Consider the following 22,729-nt stretch of genomic DNA (forward strand, 5'->3'; position numbering starts at 1 on the left):
AAATGACCAAAAAAGCTATTTATAAATACTTTATTAAAAAAAGTATTTAAAATATATATATATATGTATTTATTAATTTTTAATTGGCTTGGAAATATATATATATATATGAGAGTATTAGCATTAGGCAGAGAATAGAGGAGTTTGAACCTTTGGCCTGCATTTGCTTTTCCAAAAAAAAAATGCATTCTATAATTTAATGCAAAATATTAAATATATATATATATAGTAATCAAAACAAAGGGGATTATGAAGTATGAACTCCCGCGAAATTCCCTCCTTTCAAAGAATACCAAACCCTTCTCTTCCTGTTTTCTCTTCTCCTCTGTTCTCTTCTCAGCTGTCTCTGCAAATCTCATCCTCGGAGATGTCGAAGCTCACAGACAATCCCTTTCCTTCTCCTTCAACCTCCCCAATCCCTCGGTCTCCCCGGCCGGAAGAAAAGCATCCCTCTTTGGCTGGCCTCAATCTTCTATATCAGCCCTTCTTCCCCCCATACCCATCTCCTCATCTCATCAACTCTGCCCCTGACCCAATTCTCCCACGTTCCCATCTCAACTTGTAAGTCATCTTCCCCTTGAACCCAGATGGCCGCTTTCGAAGCCGCCGAGTCCTCGAGTCCCCGCCCCAAGCCCAACCCCCTCGCCCCTTTCAAGTACTCCAAACGAGTGCTCCTGAAAACCCTGCTGGAGCGTGGAGACGGCGGCGCGGAGTTCATCGGTGAGCGGGTTGTAATTGGAGGCTGGGTCAAGTCCTCGAGGGAGGAGAAGATAGAGCCACCGCGGGCCCCGCCTACGCCCCAGGACCAGGCAGGTCCGGCAGAAGAGCAGAAGGACGTGAGCTGCGTCGAGATTTTACAGACGCGGATACCATTTTTCAGGTCGATTGTTAAGGTGTTTGGGGGAATTAACTACACCGTGAGGCCGAAGTTGGAGGGTCCTGCGGTTCCCCCGAAACTCCTGCCTTCCACTGCTTACCTGCGAGTTAGTGACGGTTCCTGTGTCCCGAGCCTTCTGGTATGTATCGCAGTTCGTTTCTCCGGCTTTTTAAAGAGTCGAAATCGTTATTGTTTTGTGTTTAGGATCAGGTTTCCGCTTCGTAGTGGGAAGATATGGTGATTGCTCGTGCTTTTCGTTGAATGAGTAGTAATGGAAAAGTGATAATATCGGTATTTCGATATGGAGGAGAGAATTGAAAAAATTACTCAATCCTGTCAATTGCTTAAAAAGAGATCCCTTTTACAATAGCCTTCTGCCGACAAATGGTTTCCGAACATCCTAAATCCAAATCCCGACCATTCTTGCTCGGGTAAATGTTCCAGGTTGTGGTGGATTCATCTTTGGCTTCTCCGAGTCAGCTCCTCCCTACAGGGACCTGTATATTGGTTCAAGGTGTACTACGACAGTCCTCAAACCCGGGAAAACATGCCGTCGAACTCGAAGCAGATAAAGTTCTTCACATCGGGACAGTCGATCAAAGCAGCTATGTGTTTTCAAAGAAGAGGTTGCCACTGGATATGTTGAGGAGTTGCTTGCACTTCCGACCTCGCACAACTACGGTACATGTCTGAACTTTATCTGTTATTATACGTTTAGATAACTGCCTTATAATCAACGTCTCGAACACGATGCAGGTCGGATCTGTTATGAGATTACGCAGCTCCCTTACTTTTGCTACTCACACATTCTTCCAGAACCATGGGTTTTTGAATGTGCAAGTACCAATCATCACAAGCACTGACTCCGAAGGATCGAGCGAAAAGTTCCTGATAACAGCTATTTCGAGCAGGGACAGTGAGAAGGAAGATCAAAAGTTCACCAAGGAAAAGGACAACATCAGCCTTGATGTTGTGAAGGCTGCTGTCAAAGAGAAAAGTGCGCTGGTTGAACAACTGAAAAGAAGCGAAAGCAACAAGGAAGCACTTGCCGCTGCAGTTCAGGATTTGAAGAAAACGAACGAGTTAGCAGCACAGCTGGAAGCAAGAGAGAAATCGAAACATGGAGCTTCAAGCAAGCCTGAGTCCTCCCAAAATCCTTTTATTGAAAAGACATACCTAACAGTCTCAGGCCGGCTTCATCTAGAAAGCTATGCCTCTGCCCTCGGAAATGTTTACTCTTTTGGTCCCCGATTTCGTGCAACCAGAGTAGAATCACCTAAACTCTTACCAGAGATGTGGATGGTTGAGACCGAAATGGCATTTTCGAAGCTTGAGGTAAAAGCTTTTCATTGTCATGATATGGAATCCTTTCATGGCTCTGTATGGGTCCATTGGACACTGAACCATATCCCGTTACTGAATATTTGAAATGGTTATCTTATTGTAAATTCAGAATGCAATGGATTGTGCGGATGACTTCTTCAAGGTCCTCTGCAAGTGGGCGTTGGACAACTGCATCGAAGACATGAAATTTGTCTGTAAGCGGATAGACAAGACAAGCATCGACCGTCTTCAGTCGGCAACATCCAAACCCTTTGCAAAGATTACATATACAGAAGCAGTGGAAGCATTGAAAAAGGTTTCTCCATCTACACATCTCATCCGCAAAAAGTTAATGCTCCATCACATATATTGTATACTGATAACGATATCTTGTGGTTTTCTAGGCCAAGGATAAGATGGAAGTGAAAGTCGAATGGGGCTTTGCTTTTACGACAGAGCACCTAAGGTAAACCAGATGCAGTATAATCTGGATATCTGATACAGGGAACTTATGTGAAAACTGTGAATTTAACGATTGTTTATGTGATAACAGTTACTTGGCTGATGAAATCTACAAGAGTCCTGTGATCATATATAACTATCCTAGAGACTTGAAACCATTTTACGTGAGATTGAATGATGACGGGAAAACTGTGGCTGCCTTTGACATGATTGTGCCAAAGGTAAAGCTGGAACCCTTCCCCTAGGAAGTTTGAGCGAGTCCTTGAAAGTCTTTTCCGACTCTGCTTGGAGGACTTACTGCCGGGATCTTTTGCTTTTACAAACAGGTGGGGAAGTTGATGTCAGGTAGCCAGAACGAGCTTCGAGTGGACAGGCTAACCAAAAGGTAAGCCGTTCTATTTCTTTCAGCTGCTCTGGAGAGCCGCTTTCCGTAATTATTTGCTCAACGATGTTCTGTGGGAAAAATGAACATTAGTTAATGATTCAGCACGCACTTTACTTTTGTAGGATCAAAGAGTTGGGACTCCCAAAAGAGCAGTATGAATGGTATTTGGATCTCAAGAGGCACGGCGCTGTGAGCACTTCGGGGTTCAGTTTCAATTTCGACCTGATGCTTCTGTTCACGACTGGTATGACCAATGTCAGGGACGTTATCCCCTTCCCCCGGGGTTTAGGCAAACCCAACAACTGACAGACGTTCTTGCCCTGCTCGAGACTCGAACTGTGATACTTGTCGCCAAAAAATATTGTACTCTTCTCATGATGATTGTGCTGTCGTATGTTCGGGTCATGTACACAAGGTGGATGTACAGTTGGGTCGATACTTGTATGCTACATGAAAATGTAAAAATGAAGAAGATTTGAGTGTTTCATAAATAAAATTTCTTCTGCTGCTATTCGCTTTCTCGTTAATCTTCCGCATTTCAACGTTCATGGGATTGCGGTTATCGGTAGCATTGCTAAAGTAAATACAAATGTAAATGAATATCAGTTGCTGGTGACAAACAGAAGCATTTTTGAGTGTAACGGTCAGTCGATCTCAATACTGCTGAGATCTGTCTGGACAATAGACCACCGTTGTCTTAACTCTTAAAGAGAAAACCGAATTGGCTTCGGACAAGTCGTCCACATGAATGTCCGGTGCTATCCCCAGTAGCTCCCAATCGTCCATGGTTTCACCATCTTGGCACCACGTCGAAAAAAACTGCACCTGGTGCAGCTGACTCCACAACATGCTGATGAAATGAAGAGTACATCGGTTATCTGGGATGCGAATGAGAACTCCAGTCCGGCCAGTGGTTTAAGCAATAAGGTCCGTAAGTTAAAAACTCGCAATTTTTTTCGAATTATCAGATCTTGTAAGTTCTTAAAAGAGTTTGCTACGGAGGAGTGAAAAGCTGCAAAAGATGCTAATGATTAATGCTTAATTACCGCAATGCAGGTCCAAAGCGCAAATCGTGGCTGCAAGTATGGTTAGGTGGATTGATTATTAATTCTACTTCTTCGATCTCAGCGATTTCGTTACCAATGATTATCGCTCGTGTGAATATTTTATAAGTCGGAAGATCATATGAGAAAATTTCGGTTGATTACTCCCGTCGTGATGATTTGAGCAGCTCTCTCGATTGTTTTAGTAACCGACCAACACGAAAACGATTGGATGAGGCATAATATCTCGAAAACAATACAAGAAAGTTAGGTTTCGAGAACATGAGGGCATTTAAACATTGGCAGATTCACAAAATGGTCAGCCGATTGGAGTTCATAACGTTCACGAGTTAGCTTTTTGTCTTTGTCAGGTGGAACATTTAAAAAGAAAAGGGGATTTTATCAAAATGATCCATGATTTGTCCGTTTTGTCAAATTTATCATATGCTTTTTTTTGTCAAATCTATCCCATGATTTACTTTTTGTATCAAATCTATCACGACGTTATCTTTTCCGTCGACATCTAACGGCCGTGCTGACGTGACACGCGGAGAGATAGTGGGCCACACTTGCCACGTAGGCGCCATGTCAGCACGGCCGTTAGATGTCGACGGAAAAGATAACGCCGGGATAGATTTGATGCAAAAAGTAAATTATGGGATAGATTTGATAAAAAAAAGCATATGATAGATTTGACAAAACGGACAAATCATGGACCATTTTAGGTAAATATCAAAAAAAAAAAACCATTTCAATAATGAAGCTGTCTATTATATATTATATATATAGAGAGAGAGAGGGAGAATTTACGCATGAAAATATAACAAGAGCAATTCACATAAAAAAGATAGCAAATTTCTCTCTTTTTTTAAGATTTATCACCAAGTTTCAAACTGGTTATAAAAAAAATCACGATGTTTCATCAAATTTGCGATGTCGTTATATATTCATGACAATTTCCGTCCAATGTTAACATGGAAGCTAATGGCTCTGGCATGGTCAAATCAATCTCCATAAGCGGATGTTAAATGTAGGGATCTCCCACCAATCGATTCGTAGTATCCCTGGCTAATGTCAACCATGGTTCATTGCTGTCGACGCACGACTACAAAGAAACATGACGTGCTGACAAGCTATCCAAGTAAGAATACTTGAACCTCCATAGTGGAACTAGACTAAGCCAAGATTCCGAATATGTGATTCTCGTGTTTCGTAGACCAAACAATTGGGATTCATATCAACCAGATTGTTTCTATAAGATCCTCAATAATGAGCAAATATTTGGTAAATGCTACCCATCCACTTAGTTGAACAATACCCGATAAATAAAAATGTTTGAAAGTGAAAATTGATTCTACGATGATCCTGTAAATTACTATTTTCAGACATTTCGATTAGTTATCACTTATCGACGCTTATTTAGTAATAATACTGTAATACTCATGGAATATTTTCTCATAAACAAAAAGGAGAGGATCCAAAGCTAATTATAACAAAAGCATAAAAACAAAGCACGTAATTCGATGATTCAAATTCTTTCCTGCCATAAATAAGAAGAATTAATTAAAATAAGTGTAAATTATCCCAAGAAATAGAAAACCCGCCAATTACGCCGTTTGTCTGCATACATCTTCCATTAACATTACCCGCCGTCCTTCGTCAATCGTCGTCTCCCCCATTTCACACCTTCCCACTCCACACTCTCTTGCTCTCTCTACCTCTCTCTCTCTCTCTCCCCTTCTTGTGGAGTTCTTCCATTGCCATCGAAGTAGCTCCAAGCTCTTCTGCAGCTCCTCCCATTATGGGACGACGAGATGAGGATGAGGAAGGAGGCGAGGAGGAGTACCTGTTCAAGATTGTGATGATCGGGGACTCGGCCGTGGGGAAGTCGAACCTGCTCTCCCGGTTCGCTCGGGACGAGTTCGACCTCAACGCCAAGGCCACCATCGGCGTCGAGTTCCAGACCCAGGTCGTCGACATTGACGGCAAGGAGGTCAAGGCCCAGATCTGGGACACCGCCGGCCAGGAGCGGTTCCGCGCCGTCACTTCCGCCTACTACCGCGGTGCCGTCGGCGCCCTCATCGTCTACGACATCTCCCGCCGCTCCACCTTCGACAGTGTCCGCCGCTGGCTCCACGAGCTCGACAGTAAGACCCTTCCCCCTCCTCCCTCTCTTTCGTGAGATAATATGGAGGCAATTCACAGCATTGAGCCATTTTCGATTGATTGCAAAAGAATGAATTGCATCCCGGAATTAAAGAAGGCGGGACGGTATCGGAATTCGGTTCTTATTTCTTTATGAATTTGAGCTGATGGTACTTACTTATGTCGACTGGTCGAATCGTTTTTCGTTCTCACTGGCATTTTTCGGGCAATTCTGCAGCTCACTGCGATACTACCGTCGCGAGAATGCTGGTCGGGAACAAGTGCGACCTTGACAACATCCGAGAGGTGAGCAAGGAGGAGGGGAAGGCCCTGGCGGAAGAGGAAGGGTTGTTCTTCATGGAGACTTCAGCGCTGGATTCCACGAACGTCCAGATCTCGTTCGAGATCGTGATACGGGAGATCTTCAAGAATGTAAGCAGGAAGGTCCTCAACTCCGACTCCTACAAGGCGGAGCTGTCCGTGAATCGGGTCACCCTCGTCAAGGACGGGGCCAACTCGAAGAGAAGCCTCTACTCTTGCTGTGCGAGCTGATGCTGGGGTCCGATATATTAGTTTTGATTTGGCTTCGTTGTTTGTTATCAATGAGGAAATTTTATAAACTAAACCTGTCCAGAGTCATTTAAACGGGATCCGATGAACCAATACCGGAACTTCAGTTTCGGTTTCAACATCTCTGGTGATTGTCATCGATTTATCTCTAACGTTCTGATTTTATGTTCTACTCTTCTGATTCAACGATCAGGCTGATAACCACTATGCGAATATAGAGGCTGGAACCGCACAAATTTGAAGAAACTGACAGGAAAAATGATCAGGCAGAGCTATATTTTCTTACCAGCAATTACAAGAATGGAATAAAATAAATGACCGATCGCCTTTCGACTAAATACCTCGAAGCCCTACCTAAATTCTCCATAAAATAGCCCGTATTTATGCACATTGGAGAAGAAAACAATAATCACAGACCACGACCTAAATTAGGGCTTCCTTAAGGCTGATGCAGCCCCCATGACCACAGCCAAGGCAAGGCCGAGACCAGCCCCTACAGAAGCCCCCACTGTTGCAGCCGATACTGAGGACTTAGCCTGCAAATCTCTGCTAGCATCCATTGCCCCTTCACGGTCTCGAGCCAGTTCCAACATAAGCCTCTCTCTCGCTAGTTCCTGCAACATCAACCATATATAGTAGCACGTTGAACACGAGCAAAATCCATCCATCCGTATATAAAAATGTGTGCATGTGTTACCTCAAGAGAGGCTTCCTCATGGCTCTGAAGCACTCTATGTACGAGCTGACAGAGCGAGTTCACCCCCTCAACTGGGAAGACCGTGTCTTTCCTCTGGAAGGGCATCCTGACAATGTTTATAGGAGCGAAGATAAGCTTCTGAACACCCTTCTTCTGTTCAGAGCTTCCCGGAGCCCAAGAGAGAGAAGCAGTCGCCGCACTGGGAATGACATAAGGGCAGGAATTCACGACCTCAGTAGAGCTTCGGGAAGCTCGATATCCCTGTAGGACAGCCTCAATGGCAGCTTTTTGCTGGTGCGCACTGACTGAGAATTTATTCGTTATCGCAAGGACCCAGGGTATCCCAAGAGCCTTGGCCTCATCCAGCAAGAGAGAAAGGGCTGGTTTTTTCTCCAATCCATCTGGGCTATTATACTGAGGTATTTTGTGGGAGAGGTTATGCACAAGTACAATGAGATCTGTCTTTTGACTCAGGTCGCGAATTCCTGCCCATAGCTCATCCCTGAAACGAGAGGCCTCATTGCTCAACTCCTACAGGAGAGACAATACAACAAATGGTGAATCGATCGATCCAACTCCAACAACAGAACTATTAAAGCAATTCAGATCAGTACAGTGACTCCACTTTATTTAAGCAGCATTCACAATGGGAAGGAGTCTAGGCATATTGCCCAGAACTTGTTGTTGGACTATCAAACAATATTGCAGATGATAAGCGGATTCAGATTGAGAGTTCATAGTATTAAAGGCAAATGCAGAGCCCAACAGAAATAATTACCTGCAAATTAACTCCCAAAGAATCAGAATAACATACACCACCAGCAATTCCTTCTTGAACATCAGAATCTGGAAATAGGCTCTCGATATTTGCAATGACAGGTATTTTTCCTTGACCCATTATTGCCTTAAATAGAGATGTCTTACCAGCACCCTGCACATAATTTTACTCGCGTGTCAAACCGCTAGGAATATGGGGGGAAAAGAATATTGGTTGACAGAACATAGATGAGAATAATAAATACCTCGAGGCCAATCAATCTAACTATACGAGTTCGAAGGTGAACCTCCCTTGAGACAGTAGTGAAATCACTGGTACAAAATATGTAGAGATCAATTGGATCATCTGGGTGCACATATTTCACTTCGTCGGATGGATTTGAATTCTGTATACTGCTGACTTTCACAGGCTCCTTATTAATAGTAGAAAATGCAGGCAACAATGAATCTTCCACGATTTGATGGTAAGGTGGTCGTTTCAGGGGAGGCCCCACAAGGACTCGCATTTTCTGTAACTCTTGTTGATCATCATGGTTTGAATAGGGTGGTTGAGAAGGGAAACTTTCCACAGTTGTTGAACACCTGAGGAAGAGTAACCAAATAGAAGATGGATAATGTGGATCGAAAAAGCCAAGGTGAATCCGGTATCCACAAAGTAGAGTTACATAAGTAAAATATCTTGTGTAATAGACAAGAAAATCATCAGTAACATCAGTAAATTTTTGGAAAGTCAGATTGGAAACTATCACGTCGGTTGATCAATACATAGGGAAAAGATACAAAGTAATTCACGGGTACAGTTCAAATGGCTTAGAGCGCATGGTAAGAAAAAGCAATTTTTTGTGTTCCTCGACAGGTTCCATAAATTCTATATATAAAGATTCGGCTACAAATGAACATTATATGTTGGAGAAGTGTCAACGGGCATCCCTACTTGTTCATTGGTTAAGTCAACAACATGAATCAAAGAGAGAAAAGGCAATATTTGAAAGGATTCAAGATCTAAGAATAGAAGTAAAAAAGGATAGCTTACAGTACCAGGTACCATTCACTTGAGCATGAATCAACGTGCAGAGATGCAAACCAAAACCAGCAATATCAACTTTAAATGGTTCTCCATTTTTCTCTACAGTACCGTTCCACCCAAGAGGAACAATTGAAGTAGCTGATCGAATAACCGGAGCCTCCACTATATGCCCGAGCTCTACTGTCCCAATAACTGCAAGACCAAGCCACTGTTGTAGATTAGGGAACTGCTGCAACTGATCCAGTCCAGGGAAAATCGAGGGACTGTCACCCATACAAAGTTCACAGATCCTGCAAAAGAATCAACAAGGAAACACAATTGAGCCAAAAAAAAAAAGGTTCAGTCAAATAAGAGAATACAAAGAATCTGAGAGAGATACAACATAGATGCTCTGGGTTAGATATGAGCACAATTATGAAATGGAAAACCACGAAACATGCATTACCTCTGAAACCTAGATCTGTAAGATTTCATTGAATGGGATTGAAACCGTTCTCTTAGCTCCGCAATCACAGATCTAACCTGAAAATGTCTTTGCCAGAATAAGCAAAAGAAATGAGAGATCTCACAGGCTATAATCCACTAAGTCCAAACAGTTGAAAATAATTTGTCATAGTACAATGGATTAGAAATATTTCTTCACTCAAGATTGAACAAACGAATATAGGATTACAGAAAAGGCAAAGGAAGCTTGTACCGATGTCAACTTTGAGTACTCCGCTCCTGATAGTAATTCTACTGATGAATTTCCCAAAAGATAGAGCTGTTACAGATGAAATAATTAGGGATGAACAAATTTTTTTTTTTTGCATAAGAGCTAACAGCCAATATTAAGCACCGGAAGATTGAAAAAAGAAAATATCAAGCATGTGAAAACAGTTAGTTAGACAAGATATGAACCACTCATTAAGAAACTCTAAAAAAATCTCCTCCAATTCTTTTATTAAGTATACTGATACTCTAAAACATAGATCTTTACTTATAAAACCAAATTATGTTCATTTAACTCCATCTTTTGAATTACTAATTTAAATCTATGAAGGATCCCACGAACCTTATTCCTCTTTAAATTCGCAAAGTCTAACATCCAACAGTATTTTACATAAGTAAAACAGGAATTTCTGCTCCAAACATATACCTGCCCAAATGGAACATATGAAGGCAAATAAGGCACACTGTGCCATCTCCGCCCATCACCATCTTTCTGGCTCTTTTCGGTGGACTTTCCTGCTAATGTTATATCTGATGGTTTATTATCTCCATCAGAGATTGGCTTCAGAGAAATACTATCAGAACCCTCTTGAATTTCCAAAGACTGTGGTTCCATGGCTTCATCTTCAAGTGCAATTGAATGACTTGCAGATTCTTCAATAGACTCGACCTGTTTTCTCCTGAAATTGTTTATTTGCCTTCTGACACCCTCCAAAGGAACAAGTCTTGAGAGTCTCCAGAAAGAATTCTGGATGGGACCTAATCCTAGAACCAATTGCTCCCCATCACTGTCTTTCTTTTTCTCTACTGCAGTCTCTCCTTTTACAGTCGATTTATTGGAAATTGCAATTTCAGTTCCAATAGGTACTGATGGTATCTGAGCAATATAATGATGGAAATAAGCTGGAGACAGTATACGGGGCACCAGATCTTCTGGAATACAATAACTCTTAAAATACTGGTGCCAGCCCTTTGTGTTGACATAGCTGAAGCATGAAAAAGGGGACATGAGCAAACTCACTTGATATAGTATGCTTATTAACTGAAAGTAAAAGGACAGAAAAAAAGCTCATAAACCATACTCTCTTAAGGCAGCGTTTCCAACAGCGGGCTGGGAGAATGTTATACATTTAACAGGCAACTTTTCGTTTTCCTTCAAAGAAGCAGAAGCAGAAATAACCCTTAAAATTGCAAGGGTAGCCAATGCTGCAACCTACAAATACAGGATAAGGTGCTACGTATGTGGGGTTTGATATGAAGCCAAATACCATATTTAAGTCAAGAGATCAACTGTACATACTGCTCCACCAAGGGAATGTCCGCACAAAACAAGTTTTCTCTTTTTCTTCTGAGCAAGACGGTACAACTCTAAAGCAGGTATTCCTTTAGCACGAGCCAGGAATCCCTGTAAAATGATTTGACAACAGAATTCATCGCATGTTAAGAATGCTATATATATGAGATAAAGCCATTGGTAAATCAAGCAATAAATAAAACAATGCCCAATTGCAGCTGGCTAACAAGGAAATATAGGAATATACCAAAACGGGAAAGAAAAATTACAATCAGTCTTACCCGATGAGCAGCTGGTTTTGGTCTACCCCTTGGCTGCTTTATCTTCGTCTCGAGAGATTTTGATGAATTCTGAATGGACCCTTTTTGACCATCAACACGGTCGGAATCAGTGGCTTCACTCTCGTCAGCATCCTCCATATCATCATGAAATATTGCACCTTGTAATATATTGGCATCAGCCATGACATCCCTTCAACGAATCAAAAGACATTAACTACAAGTAAAAACCCATACCGCTCAAATTTGAAGTACTGAACTTACTTGTACTGTTTCGTCCCAACAAAGGAAGCAAACAATGTGTCGCCGGCCTCTGCCAATAAGTACCTGCAATGTGAAAGTATGAGGCAAGACTCAGGAGATGAGATATAAAGGTTATAAACCAATAAGCAAAACTAACAAGACCACTTGTCTGCCTGATAATACTATATATTCTAGATAAAAACCATAAAAATACCTAACACAAAACTCTTAACTAGTAACTAGAATACACTGAACTAAGTATTAACAAGTTTTCAACTGTAATGTGGAACAGAGGATCAAAGTGAGGTACTAAGACTACCAAACTTGCAAATAGCCAACAGAAATGAGTCGTTAGCATACATAACAGCAAAACAAGAAGAGACCAACAAAATTCCGAGACACAATGACATTCAAAAATCTTCAGTAATGAAACCCATCCTCCATTCTTGATGAACTAGTCTTGAGAATCTAAATACTAAAACTAATAAACAAACTTGAGCTTGTGGGAAACCTGTGAGGAACATGGTCTGCGGACGGTTGAACGCGCTCGATAGAAACAACGTGACCTCCAAAATCTGCCTTAAATTTGTTCACAGCACGGACAAGCTCAGTGGCAGGCCTCTGCTCATGAAGGGGAAAAAGAACATTTTTGTTGAACTCTGTATTGCACATAAATAAGGAGATCAAGACAAGCCTACTTTATCTATATGTCTACCTGATCTCGATAAAGAAACCCGGAACACATCAATGAACAGGAATGGTATTTGCAACTACGCCCAATACACATAGACAAATTTAAAACTCGGTACATGCTTTCCCTTATCAAAAACGCGTTAACAATCACTCACTCACTCCGGTGATCCTTCAACTGGCATACATATACAAATTAATTCAACTTAGACATCTAACAGACAGCAAAAGCAAAGCACAACACAAAGCTGGGAACAAAGTCTTCATACTACCAGACACAACAGATAGACAAAAAGGCCGGCACTAGAAAGATTTCCACTGAGCATTCTGCAGGACCATGAGGTGCAAAGTTTTCCTCATTTACGCAATCAGTCGAATAAATACACTGAAAGCATCCTCCACTCCATAATTTGAGGATGTCCTTGCAAACCAATGTATGTGTCTCATGACTCGAACTCCAATGCGAACAATGTCAAGAAAGCGAAGGAACCATGACCACTCTTAAGTTATCACCCAGTGAAGGTTCGCAGAAGGAACGATCTCTAAGGATTAGGATTAATCAAGTGAACCGGGGAATTGGAAAAAGCAGAGAGCGTACCTTGTAGACGCACTCGGAGAGGACCATGCAGCAGAGGATGTCCTGGAGGTCGGGGATAGAGTCGGCCTGGAGGGCACGGCAGAGATCGTGGAGCTGCTTGCGGCGGCGCTCGTACTCGAGCTGGATCCGCTTGCGCTGCTCGCGCTGCTCGAAGGAGGACCACGGGGGCCACCAGCGCATCCGCCACTGGAGGGGGCCCCACGAGACCTTCATGATCTTCGCCTTCTGGTCCCTGATCCATGACTCCACCCTGCTCTGTATCGCCTCCATTGGAGAACAGCAAGAGTGAGAAGTTAGGATTTGGTTCGATCGAAGAAGAAGAAGAAGAGGAATATGCTGAGGAATAATAATGAGGAGAGTAAGTAAAGCTAATGAAGGAGAAGAGGAAGAAGATGAAGAAGGAGAAGAGGAAGAAGACAGTTTGTTCCGATTAATTGATTGTGAGTGAATAAAATGAAATTCTGAATGACGGTTTTTTGCCCTTTTTTCTCTGCGATCTTCTCCTCTTTTTTTTCCTTTTTTTAATTACCTTTTGTAATTCTTTTTTTTTGTAATAATTAATTTTCTCTTTTTCATTAAGTTAATTTCTTCATATAAAAATTAAAAGGTTAAAATAAAAATTAACGATATCGTATTCGATCAAAAAAATTTAACGATGTCGATATTAATATCTGCATAAATCAACTGGTAAATCGAGCTCTCAAAGCCTTAACGGGATAATAGAATTCTCAACGAATAATATGAATTCGGCCCTCTTTTCTCGTAATTTTAATATACTTTTTTTTGTTTTTGCCTTCTTTAATTTTAATTTATTTTTTCTTAACTGTATTATTTGTGTTGAGAAATGAAATTGGTGGTGTGCAAGTGCAATGAGAGATATCAAATATATCAAAAGGAAGAAAAACAAACATAAGGGACCCTCCCGACAATGATTCTACGAAATGCAACTTTTCCCATTGTTTGGCATATTAAAGCCTCTTTTTTTCTCCTTTCTGGCAAAGACATATTGAAGCTTATAGCATCAAAATCTTCGATATTTACAACGGAAATTATCATCTTTGCATGTGATAGAAGTCATAACATTAGGATTTTTTGAATGCTTTTTATTAGTCTTTATCGCATTACTGTTTATCGTACAATGGCCGTTAAGCATCCAACTTAATTACATGTTTACGCGAGCTAGAGACCGACCATTGCAATGCAACAAAAATAGCCCCCCACAATAACAATAATATTTGACAATATTAACTTGACGTCCGTGCGGCATTGATTAGGGCAAAGCAAAATCAGTTTTCGAGGATTCAAATTGCCCAACATAAAATGTGTCGGGTTTCAAAAAAAAAAAACAGCCTTTCGGTTCAATTTCAAAAATGGAAAATTTACAAAAAAATGAAAATCCAAAGACACATGAGCCCATTAGCCCATAAAAAATTCCAAGGTTCTTTTCGCATCCTTGGGATGAATTTTATGGGCCAAGGCCCATGGGCCGATGTGATGCTGATCAGCCACGGTTGGGCTTGAAATTTCCAATCCCTCGCCGGATAAGATTCGCAAAGTCAGAGTTTGCTAATTCTCGAGTCCATGTTATCATATGTTGTTTCTTCGACGCCCGTGGGTCTCTTTCTTCTTAGCTCTGAAATTTCTGCAAATTACATTGGTTTTGAGCTACAACAGTTTACGTCGTGTCAGATTCAAAAGTCGCATTTAATCGACTCTAGTCTGAGTTTTAGGATCTACCGTCATATCACTCAAGTAGCCGTCACTAAGATTGAGACTTGAGATTGAGAGGCGTCAAATTCCTCGAAACGCACGGGCCGGGTCGTCGATTGGAGACATCTCGAGTTATAAGACATTTGTTAGGTATCAAATGCTTATTCCATGGAAGTGAGATGTTAATGTCTGTATGTACTAGAACTTGTATGCGATAACCAGAGAGGTGCAACATCAGAGATGTAGCACGTCGTCTTTTACCCTCATGAAATTAGAAAACCTCTCAACCAATCATACCGCTCGTACTTGGAAAAATTTAACGATGAATTGTTTTTTTTGTATGTTATAGATTGAAATATGAGACTGTTATATTTGGTTACTATATTGAAGTATAGTGAATATAAATGGTAATTATCCCAACAGGGTAGGTTATCGATAGACTTCCTCGATAAAAATCCAAGTTCGAGCACTCATAAAATATGCTGGAGAACACTCCTCAATTTCGCTTGCAGCGCTGTCCACGTGAGCCGTGAAAATTATTCGAGCAAAGTTTAGACACTTCTTGTGTCACTAACGGGGTGTTTGATTGGTGGGATAGGAATTGATGGGGATTAAAATGTGGAGGGAATTGGAATTAGAGGTGACTTGAATTAATATTATGGATAAAAAATGGAAAAAAGACAAAAACCCCATTGTGCTTTGTGGTTGGGACAAATAACACCATGTTCTTCTCCCAGAGACATATAACACCATGTTTTTTACTTCGTCAGACACAGGGGGTAACACCGTTAAATTTCTTTTCAATGCACCGTTTTGCCCTCAATACATTTTTAAGCCATTTTTTAATTAACTTTTGTCTTTCGTTTTCCAATCAGAGAACCAGCTTTAGTGTTCGAGGGAAAACTTCGACTACTGAAATAGGGCAAAGCTTCTCCTACGAAATTCGACTGCTGAAATCAGAAGGGAACTGGAAATCTACCTCTGGAAGGATTCAACAAGGTTACCGTGAAGGTTTAGGGCAAGGACTCAACGAGGCTACCTCCGAACTTCTTGTTGTATGATGCTTTCGCTGTTCTCCTGATTTCTGTTTTTTCTGTGTAGATGTTTCTTTTGTGCTCGACCGTGTAATAATCTATGAGAATGTTGTTTGTTATGTTTAAGTCTTTGTAGATTAAGACAGGGATTGCCTATTCTTATTTGTTCGTTATGCTTAAGTCTGGTGTTACTCGTTTGTTATGCACTTCTGTTGTTGCTGCTGTTGTGTATGTGTGATCTGTTAACAAGATAATATATCTGGTTTTCGAACTGTTCGGTCTGGTCTGACTAACAGCATGCTTGGAAGTTGGGGATGATATTCTGGTGAATTTTTTGCAAGGCAAATGGCTACCTCTACACACTCTTGCTACATCAGGAGAATTTTACCTTGTAGATGCTTTGCTAAAGCATGATGTAGACATCAATTCAATAGATAAGGTAGTTAATGCAGTTATCATTTTCATTTCTCAAGTTCTGGTTTTCCATTCATTTGAAGCTATTTGTTCACACATGTTTTTCTCCTTCCTGCAGGATTGCTCGACTGCACTTCACAAAGCAATCATTGGTAAAAACCAGGCAATTACCAACTATTTATTAAGAGAATCTGTTGACCCACTTGTTCGGGATAAGGTGAGTGGAAGCTAGCCTACTAGTTCATGCCTTTTTGTGCATATATAGTCATATAAACGAGACAATCCCATCAGTATAGGGGTTATAGGACACTCTTTAGAAGTTCAATTTTCTTGTCTTCCCTTTAATTCTCAGTTTGACCATGCAAATGGGCCTTTGTTAACAGGGGCCCGCCGTTAACTGTATCTATACATTCGTAGTGTCCACGACCTTAACAAGGCCTTTGCTTTGCTCTTCTTTTTTTTTTTGCATTTGTTCAGTTTTTCTTGCTTTTTTATTTTGTATCCGATCTATTCTGCATCTCATTCATGTTACAGAGACCGAAATGTCAATTTCATTGAAAGAGAATTCTATTGAGGAGGAGCCTTCTGTGATTACGCAAGAGGAATCACACTCAAGTGTAATTACACAAAAACCTAACTGTAGCCATACAAGAGTTTCCAGACAAATTTCTGTAGATGATAAGGATGATGGTGATGGTGGATATTGGGATTCCATTGATGAATCACATGAGGATGAGAGGGATAATGAAGACCCCATATGGGTTAATGAAGGAATTGAAGCAGGAGGTGATGATGTATTCGGGTTAGGTCAGTTGCTCGAACAATTGGACCAATTTCATGTTGAGAGCGATGAAGATATTCAAAGTGAAGACAACACATGTGATCTTGATGAGAATATGGATGAATTTCTCGAAGAAGGGATTGGTGATGATTTCCATAACTTAAGGGGATCAGATGATGAAAGGGAGATGGATGGGCACCCAGAGTTTGTTGCGTGTGTAGGTATGAAAGATCCACAATTGTTAATTGGAATGAAGTTTGCAAATGCTAAGGAGTTTAAGGCTGCACTAAGGGAATGGTGTGTGAGGAGAAATTATGATTTTAAATGGCAGCACAATGAAGGTACAAGGTGAACTGCCATTTGCACACATAGGTCAATTTGCAAGTTTAGAGTTTATGCTGTGAAGTTAGCCGATGAGAGTACTTTCCAGATAAGGACTTTCATACCTGAACACACATGCGGATGTGAGAACATTAATCACTTGGTGTCTGCCTCATACCTAGCTAAAAGATACCAAGATGACTTCAATGAGAATTCAAAGCTAGATGTTCACGCATTTCAAGCCAGAATACAAAGGGAGTTGGGTTGTGAAGTTAGTTTAAAGAATATATACAGGGCCAAAGCTGAAGCAATAAAGAATGTTGAGGGAGACCATTTACAGCAGTATTGTATAATAGGAGATTATGTAGCTATAATTCTGGAGAAAGACAAAGGAAGTGTTATTAATGTTTGTGTAGATCCTCAACCTCCAACCATCGTAGATGGAGTTCCAAAAGAACTGCCCTCACGGTTCCAAAGGTAATAGGACTTTGTTTATTTGTCATTTATGATGAATTTCTAATAAATGGCCAAGTAATTTTAATGTTTCATTTTCCCTGGCAGATTTTTTGTTTCCTTTAACGCCATGAAGTACGGCTTCATACATGGGTGTAGACCCTTTATTGGTTTAAATGGCTGCCATCTAAAATCATATAATTGAGGACATCTACTATCTGCTATAGCTAAGGATGGCAATGAGAATATTTTTCCAGTAGCTATGGCTGTAGTTGAGCAAGAAAATCGAGAGAGTTGGGTTTGGTTTCTTACAAACTTATTAGACGTCATTTCAAGTGAAACTCTCGAGTTAACATTCATGTTTGATATGCAAAAGGTAACTACTATCATGTATTTGCTTATTTCACTTACTTTATACGACTATAATGTGCTAACTTTGCAAGATATTTTGCATGTTAGGGGCTGGTGCAAGCATTTAATGAGCATTTTCCAAGGCTAGACCATAGGTACTGTTTAAAGCACCTAGTGGACAATTTCAAGAAGCAGTGGAAAGGAAAGCAGGAAACGGACATTGTATGGGAGGCAGCATCTGCAACAACTGTCAAAGGTTTTGAAGTTGCAATGAAGAAAATGCTACAACTTGAACAAAAGCTGGTGGCAAATGGGAAATGTGAAGAGGGTAAAGGACCCCATTCGTGGCTATGCAAACTGAAGCCCTCTCTTTGGTCCAAATCTCATTTCAAATCTTACTGTAAGTGTGATTTGTTGGTGAATAATCTAGTTGAATCATTCAATGCCTACATCATTAGAGCTAAAGACAAACCTATTTTGTCTATGTTTGAATGGATAAAGAGAAGGCTGATGAGGAGATTTTATGAGACAAAAACTGGGATGGAGCAATAAAAAGGCCCAAAACTCCTAATATCCAATAGAAACTTGAGAAAAATAAGGTAGAGAGTCGGAACAGCATAGTAGTACCTGCTGGGGAGAAAAAATTTCAGGTTGATTGTTACACAAACATGTTTTCTGTGGACTTGCATGTCAAGACTTGTACATGTAGGGTGTGAGACATTACTGGTATTCCATGTGGTCATGCTATTGCTTGCATTTACAAAAATAGGGAGACTCCAGAACACTATGTGCATTCTTACTACTCTAAAGAGACATATTTAAAGGCATATAGTCAAATTATTGTCACACTACCAGATAAAAGTACTTGGGAGGGGAAAAACCCAAGAATAGACCCTCCAATTGTGCAAAAACCATATGGTAGGCCTAAAAAGGTAAGAAAAAAGGCAGTTGATGAAGCAAAAAACCCTTACAAGATGTCTAAAGCCGACAGACCTATCAAGTGTGGCAATTGTGGAAGAACTGGGCATAATGTGACGGGTTGCAGAGCAGCTATCACAGAAGAGATGTCCTCGCAAAGAAGAGCGATGTTAAAAAGGGAAAAAGAAGCAAATCGGGTTGCTGGTAGGGGTTCAAGAGCTCAGACATAAGCAGATGGTGTAGATCCACTTGCAAACAACTCAACTCATACGACTCGAAGCACTCGAAATGAACCCATAGAAAAGGTAAAAAGAAAGTATGTTTTATTCAATTTCACAAAAACCATACGCTTCAAATTTCATACCTGCTCGAGATCTTCAAGAAAGTCAGCTCTAGCAGGAGAAGATAGCACTGCAAAAAAGAGACAGAAGACAACCCATCCCTCTTCGACACAATGAGGAGCATCTTAGAGGAGATTGGTGTTGATTACATTTGACTTCAAAGGAGATTGGTTTGCATATTTTTGTAAAGAGATGTCTACCACTAAGACCTTGCTTTAATGGATAGTGGGAAACTTTTGTAAAGATTGGTTCGCATACTTTTGTAAAGATTAGTTTGCGTACTTTTGTAGAAACATGTCTGTCACTAAGACCTTACTTTAATTGGTCCCATAACAATGCCCATGTAATGTTGTTAACTTGGATAGTATTGACAGGTGATCATATATTATTTTATCTTTAATTTTGTTTACTTTCTTGGTCTCCTTTTTTCTTTCGATAGGAAGCATGAGTTTCTTTTTTACAGTTTATTTGATGTTAAATTTGAGTGATTATTATTTAACAAAAAAAATTGAGCAATTATTTATGTATGTATTTATTTACTGTTTATTTTTTGGACGGACCACACCTTTGTGGTTTGGAATTAGGACGAATCGCACCATTGTGATTTGAGATTGGGACATATCGCACCATTGTTGTTTTGTGTTAGGACGAATCGCACCATTGTGGTTTTAGGTTGGGACATATCGCACCATTGTCGTTTTGTGTTAGGAATAGTCGCACCCTACGAGGGTAATTTTAGAATTTACAAATATTTTATATTAAAAAATAAGTTTTTGATGGAAAATTTAACGGAAGTATCCTCTGTGTCTGACGGAGTAAAGAACAGGGTGTTATATGTCTCTGGGAGAAGAACAATGTGTTATTTGTCCCAACCGCAAAGCACAATGGGGGGTTTTTGTCTTTTTTCCTAAAAAACTTTTGTCTGGTTAGATCTCGAAATAGACAAGGAATTGGATAAGATTAAGATTAAATAAAATTATTAGTTAATTTTTAATTTTTAAAACATAAAAAGAAAAAGATGTAAGGGAAAAATACAAAAACTCCCATTGTGATTTGAGCTTGATATAAATTGAACCCTCTGATTTTTCGAGGGACAAATAAGACCATGTAGTTCACTTTGTGAGATATAATAGACCTCACCGTTAATTTTTCGTCACTTTTGATTCTCAAACTTTTATTTTTACCATTATTACCCTCAAACTTTTAACTTTTTTTTCAATTTGATGCTAAAATTCAGAGAAAAAGAGGGGGGAGGAGGGAATGAGGCCGTCAGTCGGTGACCCCAACCCCACCACCGAGGTTGCATGCAACCACAGAGGATGCCAACTGCATGGAGGTGGGGTCGGGGCCTCAGATTGGCGGCTTCACTGCCAAATCGATCGAGATCTCGAACTCGAGATCCCAGTCGATTCGGGGACTAGGGCCACCAATCGAAGACCCCGACTCTACCCTCAAGGTTTCCGACATCCTCCGTGAGTGTCAGCAACTTTGGCGGTGGGTTCGCCGACCGGTGGCCCAAGCCCTTCCTCCTTTTCTTTTTTTTTTTTTCAGAATTTTAAGATCAAATTGTAAAAAAGTTGAAAATTTGAGGATAATAATGACAAAAAGAAAAGTTTGATGATCAAAAGTGATAAAAAAATTAACGGTGTGGGTCACGAAGTGAATCACGTAGTGTTATTTGTTTGTTAAGCTCAAACCACAAATGGATTTTTGTATTTTTCCAAGAAATGAAAAGGATCCTTCAACCAAAAGGGCCATAACTCATCGGAGCTGGTCAGCTCCGACGAGCCAAGGCTTGCCTAGCCCGGGGTTCATGCCTTAAGTCGGCCGATTAGTAGGCCAATTGCTCTTCTTAAAACTGCAAATCAGTTTGAGACAACGAAATCGAAGCCATCCCAGATCGAGAAATGAGACAGTGAATCTCCAAGCCAGAGAAAAACACGGAGAGAGAGAGATTGCGAGCCGTATCACCTGATCGAGGGACCGCAAGCCCCAGGCTTGTGCTGACCCAGGGCATGAGGGCATTTCTGGTAATCAATTAAAATCCCCACTCAGAATTGGAAATCCGGGGCTCGAACCTCAGATTTGCGAACCAGCAAACATGCTGATTTGGGCCTGATTCGGATTAGCAATTTCGAGCTCAAAAATAAACCCAAAAGAAGGAATGCTAACCCGATGGAATAGGGCCAGATTTTTAATTCTCATCCGCCCCAACCAAACGGGCCGTATGAAGAAATATATAAATTGTACTGTAATATCGAACTTATTTTTATAAAGATTATGTAAGATTACGGTTGTAGTTTGAGTACATCAAACTGTAATCTTTTTTTCTTTTCTTTTTTACGATGGCGGTAGAATTTTAATCAAAAACTCCATTACAAAGTCCACTTTGCATCAAAAAAAAAAAAGCAATATACCTACAACGAAATTTTCAAATTCAATCCAACAAGATTACTCTAGTGATTAAAGGGCGTTACCTCCTTAGAGAAATTTCAAATTCGAATTGAATCTGCACAATTTGCGATCGAACTAATCCGTCCTGTGAATTTATAGAATGTTCATATAAATCGTGAAATTAATCGGATAAAACTCAGACTCTCGTTATAAACATAATAATAAATAAATAAATTTCCTCGCAAAATCCAAACTTTACGAGGAAACAAAACAGCTCAAACTCGACTTTGCGCGCGAAATATCATGAGATGAGTGACGGATTAATGACGTCACTTACGGGTTTCGCATTTTCCTCGACCCATGCAGTCATCATGAGGTCATGATTGCGTCCATCGAAATTGGGTCCCACCTTGTTTCCCCATCGCTAAAGATTTTCTCGAATTGGAAAATGTCCTTTGATCACAAATCGAACGGTCGTGACGCTTCCCCATTCCCTTTCCCATGAATACCCCAGAAATATAGAGAGGAGCATGTATTTGTTAAAGGTCATTTTCTCTCTCACTTGTCTGGTTGCCAAATTGTCTATTTTGTATGCCCCTAATAATTATCCTATCTATCTCAATTTATTTTTGTATCTATATATCTACACGTAGGATCATTAAAGATTCTATGACTCCGTTGACGAGAACTTTTCATGTAGTTATTTTGGGCATGACCTCAACTCGTAATCAATTGCCCCTTCACTTTATCGTAAAAAAGTTGTATCGTCTTTACATTATATTGTAAATATATTATCTCGACTTTTTATGAAATTGTCTAATCCTCCATCTGAAAATATATCGCCCCTTTACTTTATCACAAAAAAGTTGTATCGTCTTTACATTATATTGTA

At 40.4% G+C, this 22,729-nt stretch overlaps 3 protein-coding genes across 5 annotated transcripts; 2 read left to right on the forward strand and 1 right to left on the reverse strand.

Moving 5' to 3' along the window:
• Positions 1-269: 269 nt before the first annotated feature.
• On the forward strand, positions 270-3,543 carry LOC116212853 (asparagine--tRNA ligase, cytoplasmic 2). The gene is made up of 8 exons (XM_031547570.1): positions 270-1,016; positions 1,322-1,558; positions 1,634-2,212; positions 2,331-2,516; positions 2,605-2,666; positions 2,754-2,883; positions 2,989-3,047; positions 3,170-3,543. Exons 1-8 carry the CDS (start codon positions 588-590, stop codon positions 3,351-3,353), a joined length of 1,866 nt encoding a protein of 621 aa, XP_031403430.1. The 5' UTR covers positions 270-587; the 3' UTR covers positions 3,354-3,543.
• A 2,186-nt stretch (positions 3,544-5,729) lies between these two features.
• On the forward strand, positions 5,730-6,926 carry LOC116213601 (ras-related protein RABA5b). Its single transcript, XM_031548616.1, has 2 exons — positions 5,730-6,237; positions 6,474-6,926. The coding sequence occupies exons 1-2, from the start codon at positions 5,892-5,894 to the stop codon at positions 6,785-6,787; spliced, it is 660 nt and encodes a 219-aa protein (XP_031404476.1). The 5' UTR covers positions 5,730-5,891; the 3' UTR covers positions 6,788-6,926.
• A 115-nt stretch (positions 6,927-7,041) lies between these two features.
• LOC116213599 lies at positions 7,042-13,559 on the reverse strand. Of its 3 annotated transcripts, none has more exons than XM_031548612.1 (14): positions 13,121-13,559; positions 12,344-12,491; positions 11,854-11,916; positions 11,593-11,782; positions 11,318-11,422; positions 11,100-11,230; positions 10,445-11,003; positions 10,004-10,069; positions 9,752-9,828; positions 9,318-9,596; positions 8,525-8,861; positions 8,281-8,433; positions 7,503-8,033; positions 7,042-7,419 (listed from the first exon to the last, which is right to left on the reverse strand). In XM_031548612.1, the coding sequence occupies exons 1-14, from the start codon at positions 13,359-13,361 to the stop codon at positions 7,234-7,236; spliced, it is 3,066 nt and encodes a 1,021-aa protein (XP_031404472.1). In that variant the 5' UTR covers positions 13,362-13,559; the 3' UTR covers positions 7,042-7,233. The 3 variants fall into 3 exon arrangements, with proteins under 3 accessions (XP_031404472.1, XP_031404474.1, XP_031404475.1); XM_031548614.1 differs by having other exon boundaries at positions 7,053-7,419; positions 12,344-12,453; positions 13,121-13,558; XM_031548615.1 differs by having other exon boundaries at positions 7,053-7,419; positions 11,593-11,750; positions 12,344-12,453; positions 13,121-13,374.
• Positions 13,560-22,729: the final 9,170 nt, after the last annotated feature.

This window comes from Punica granatum, chromosome 7, assembly GCF_007655135.1.
Source record: "Punica granatum isolate Tunisia-2019 chromosome 7, ASM765513v2, whole genome shotgun sequence".
NCBI classification, from domain to species: domain Eukaryota; kingdom Viridiplantae; phylum Streptophyta; class Magnoliopsida; order Myrtales; family Lythraceae; genus Punica; species Punica granatum.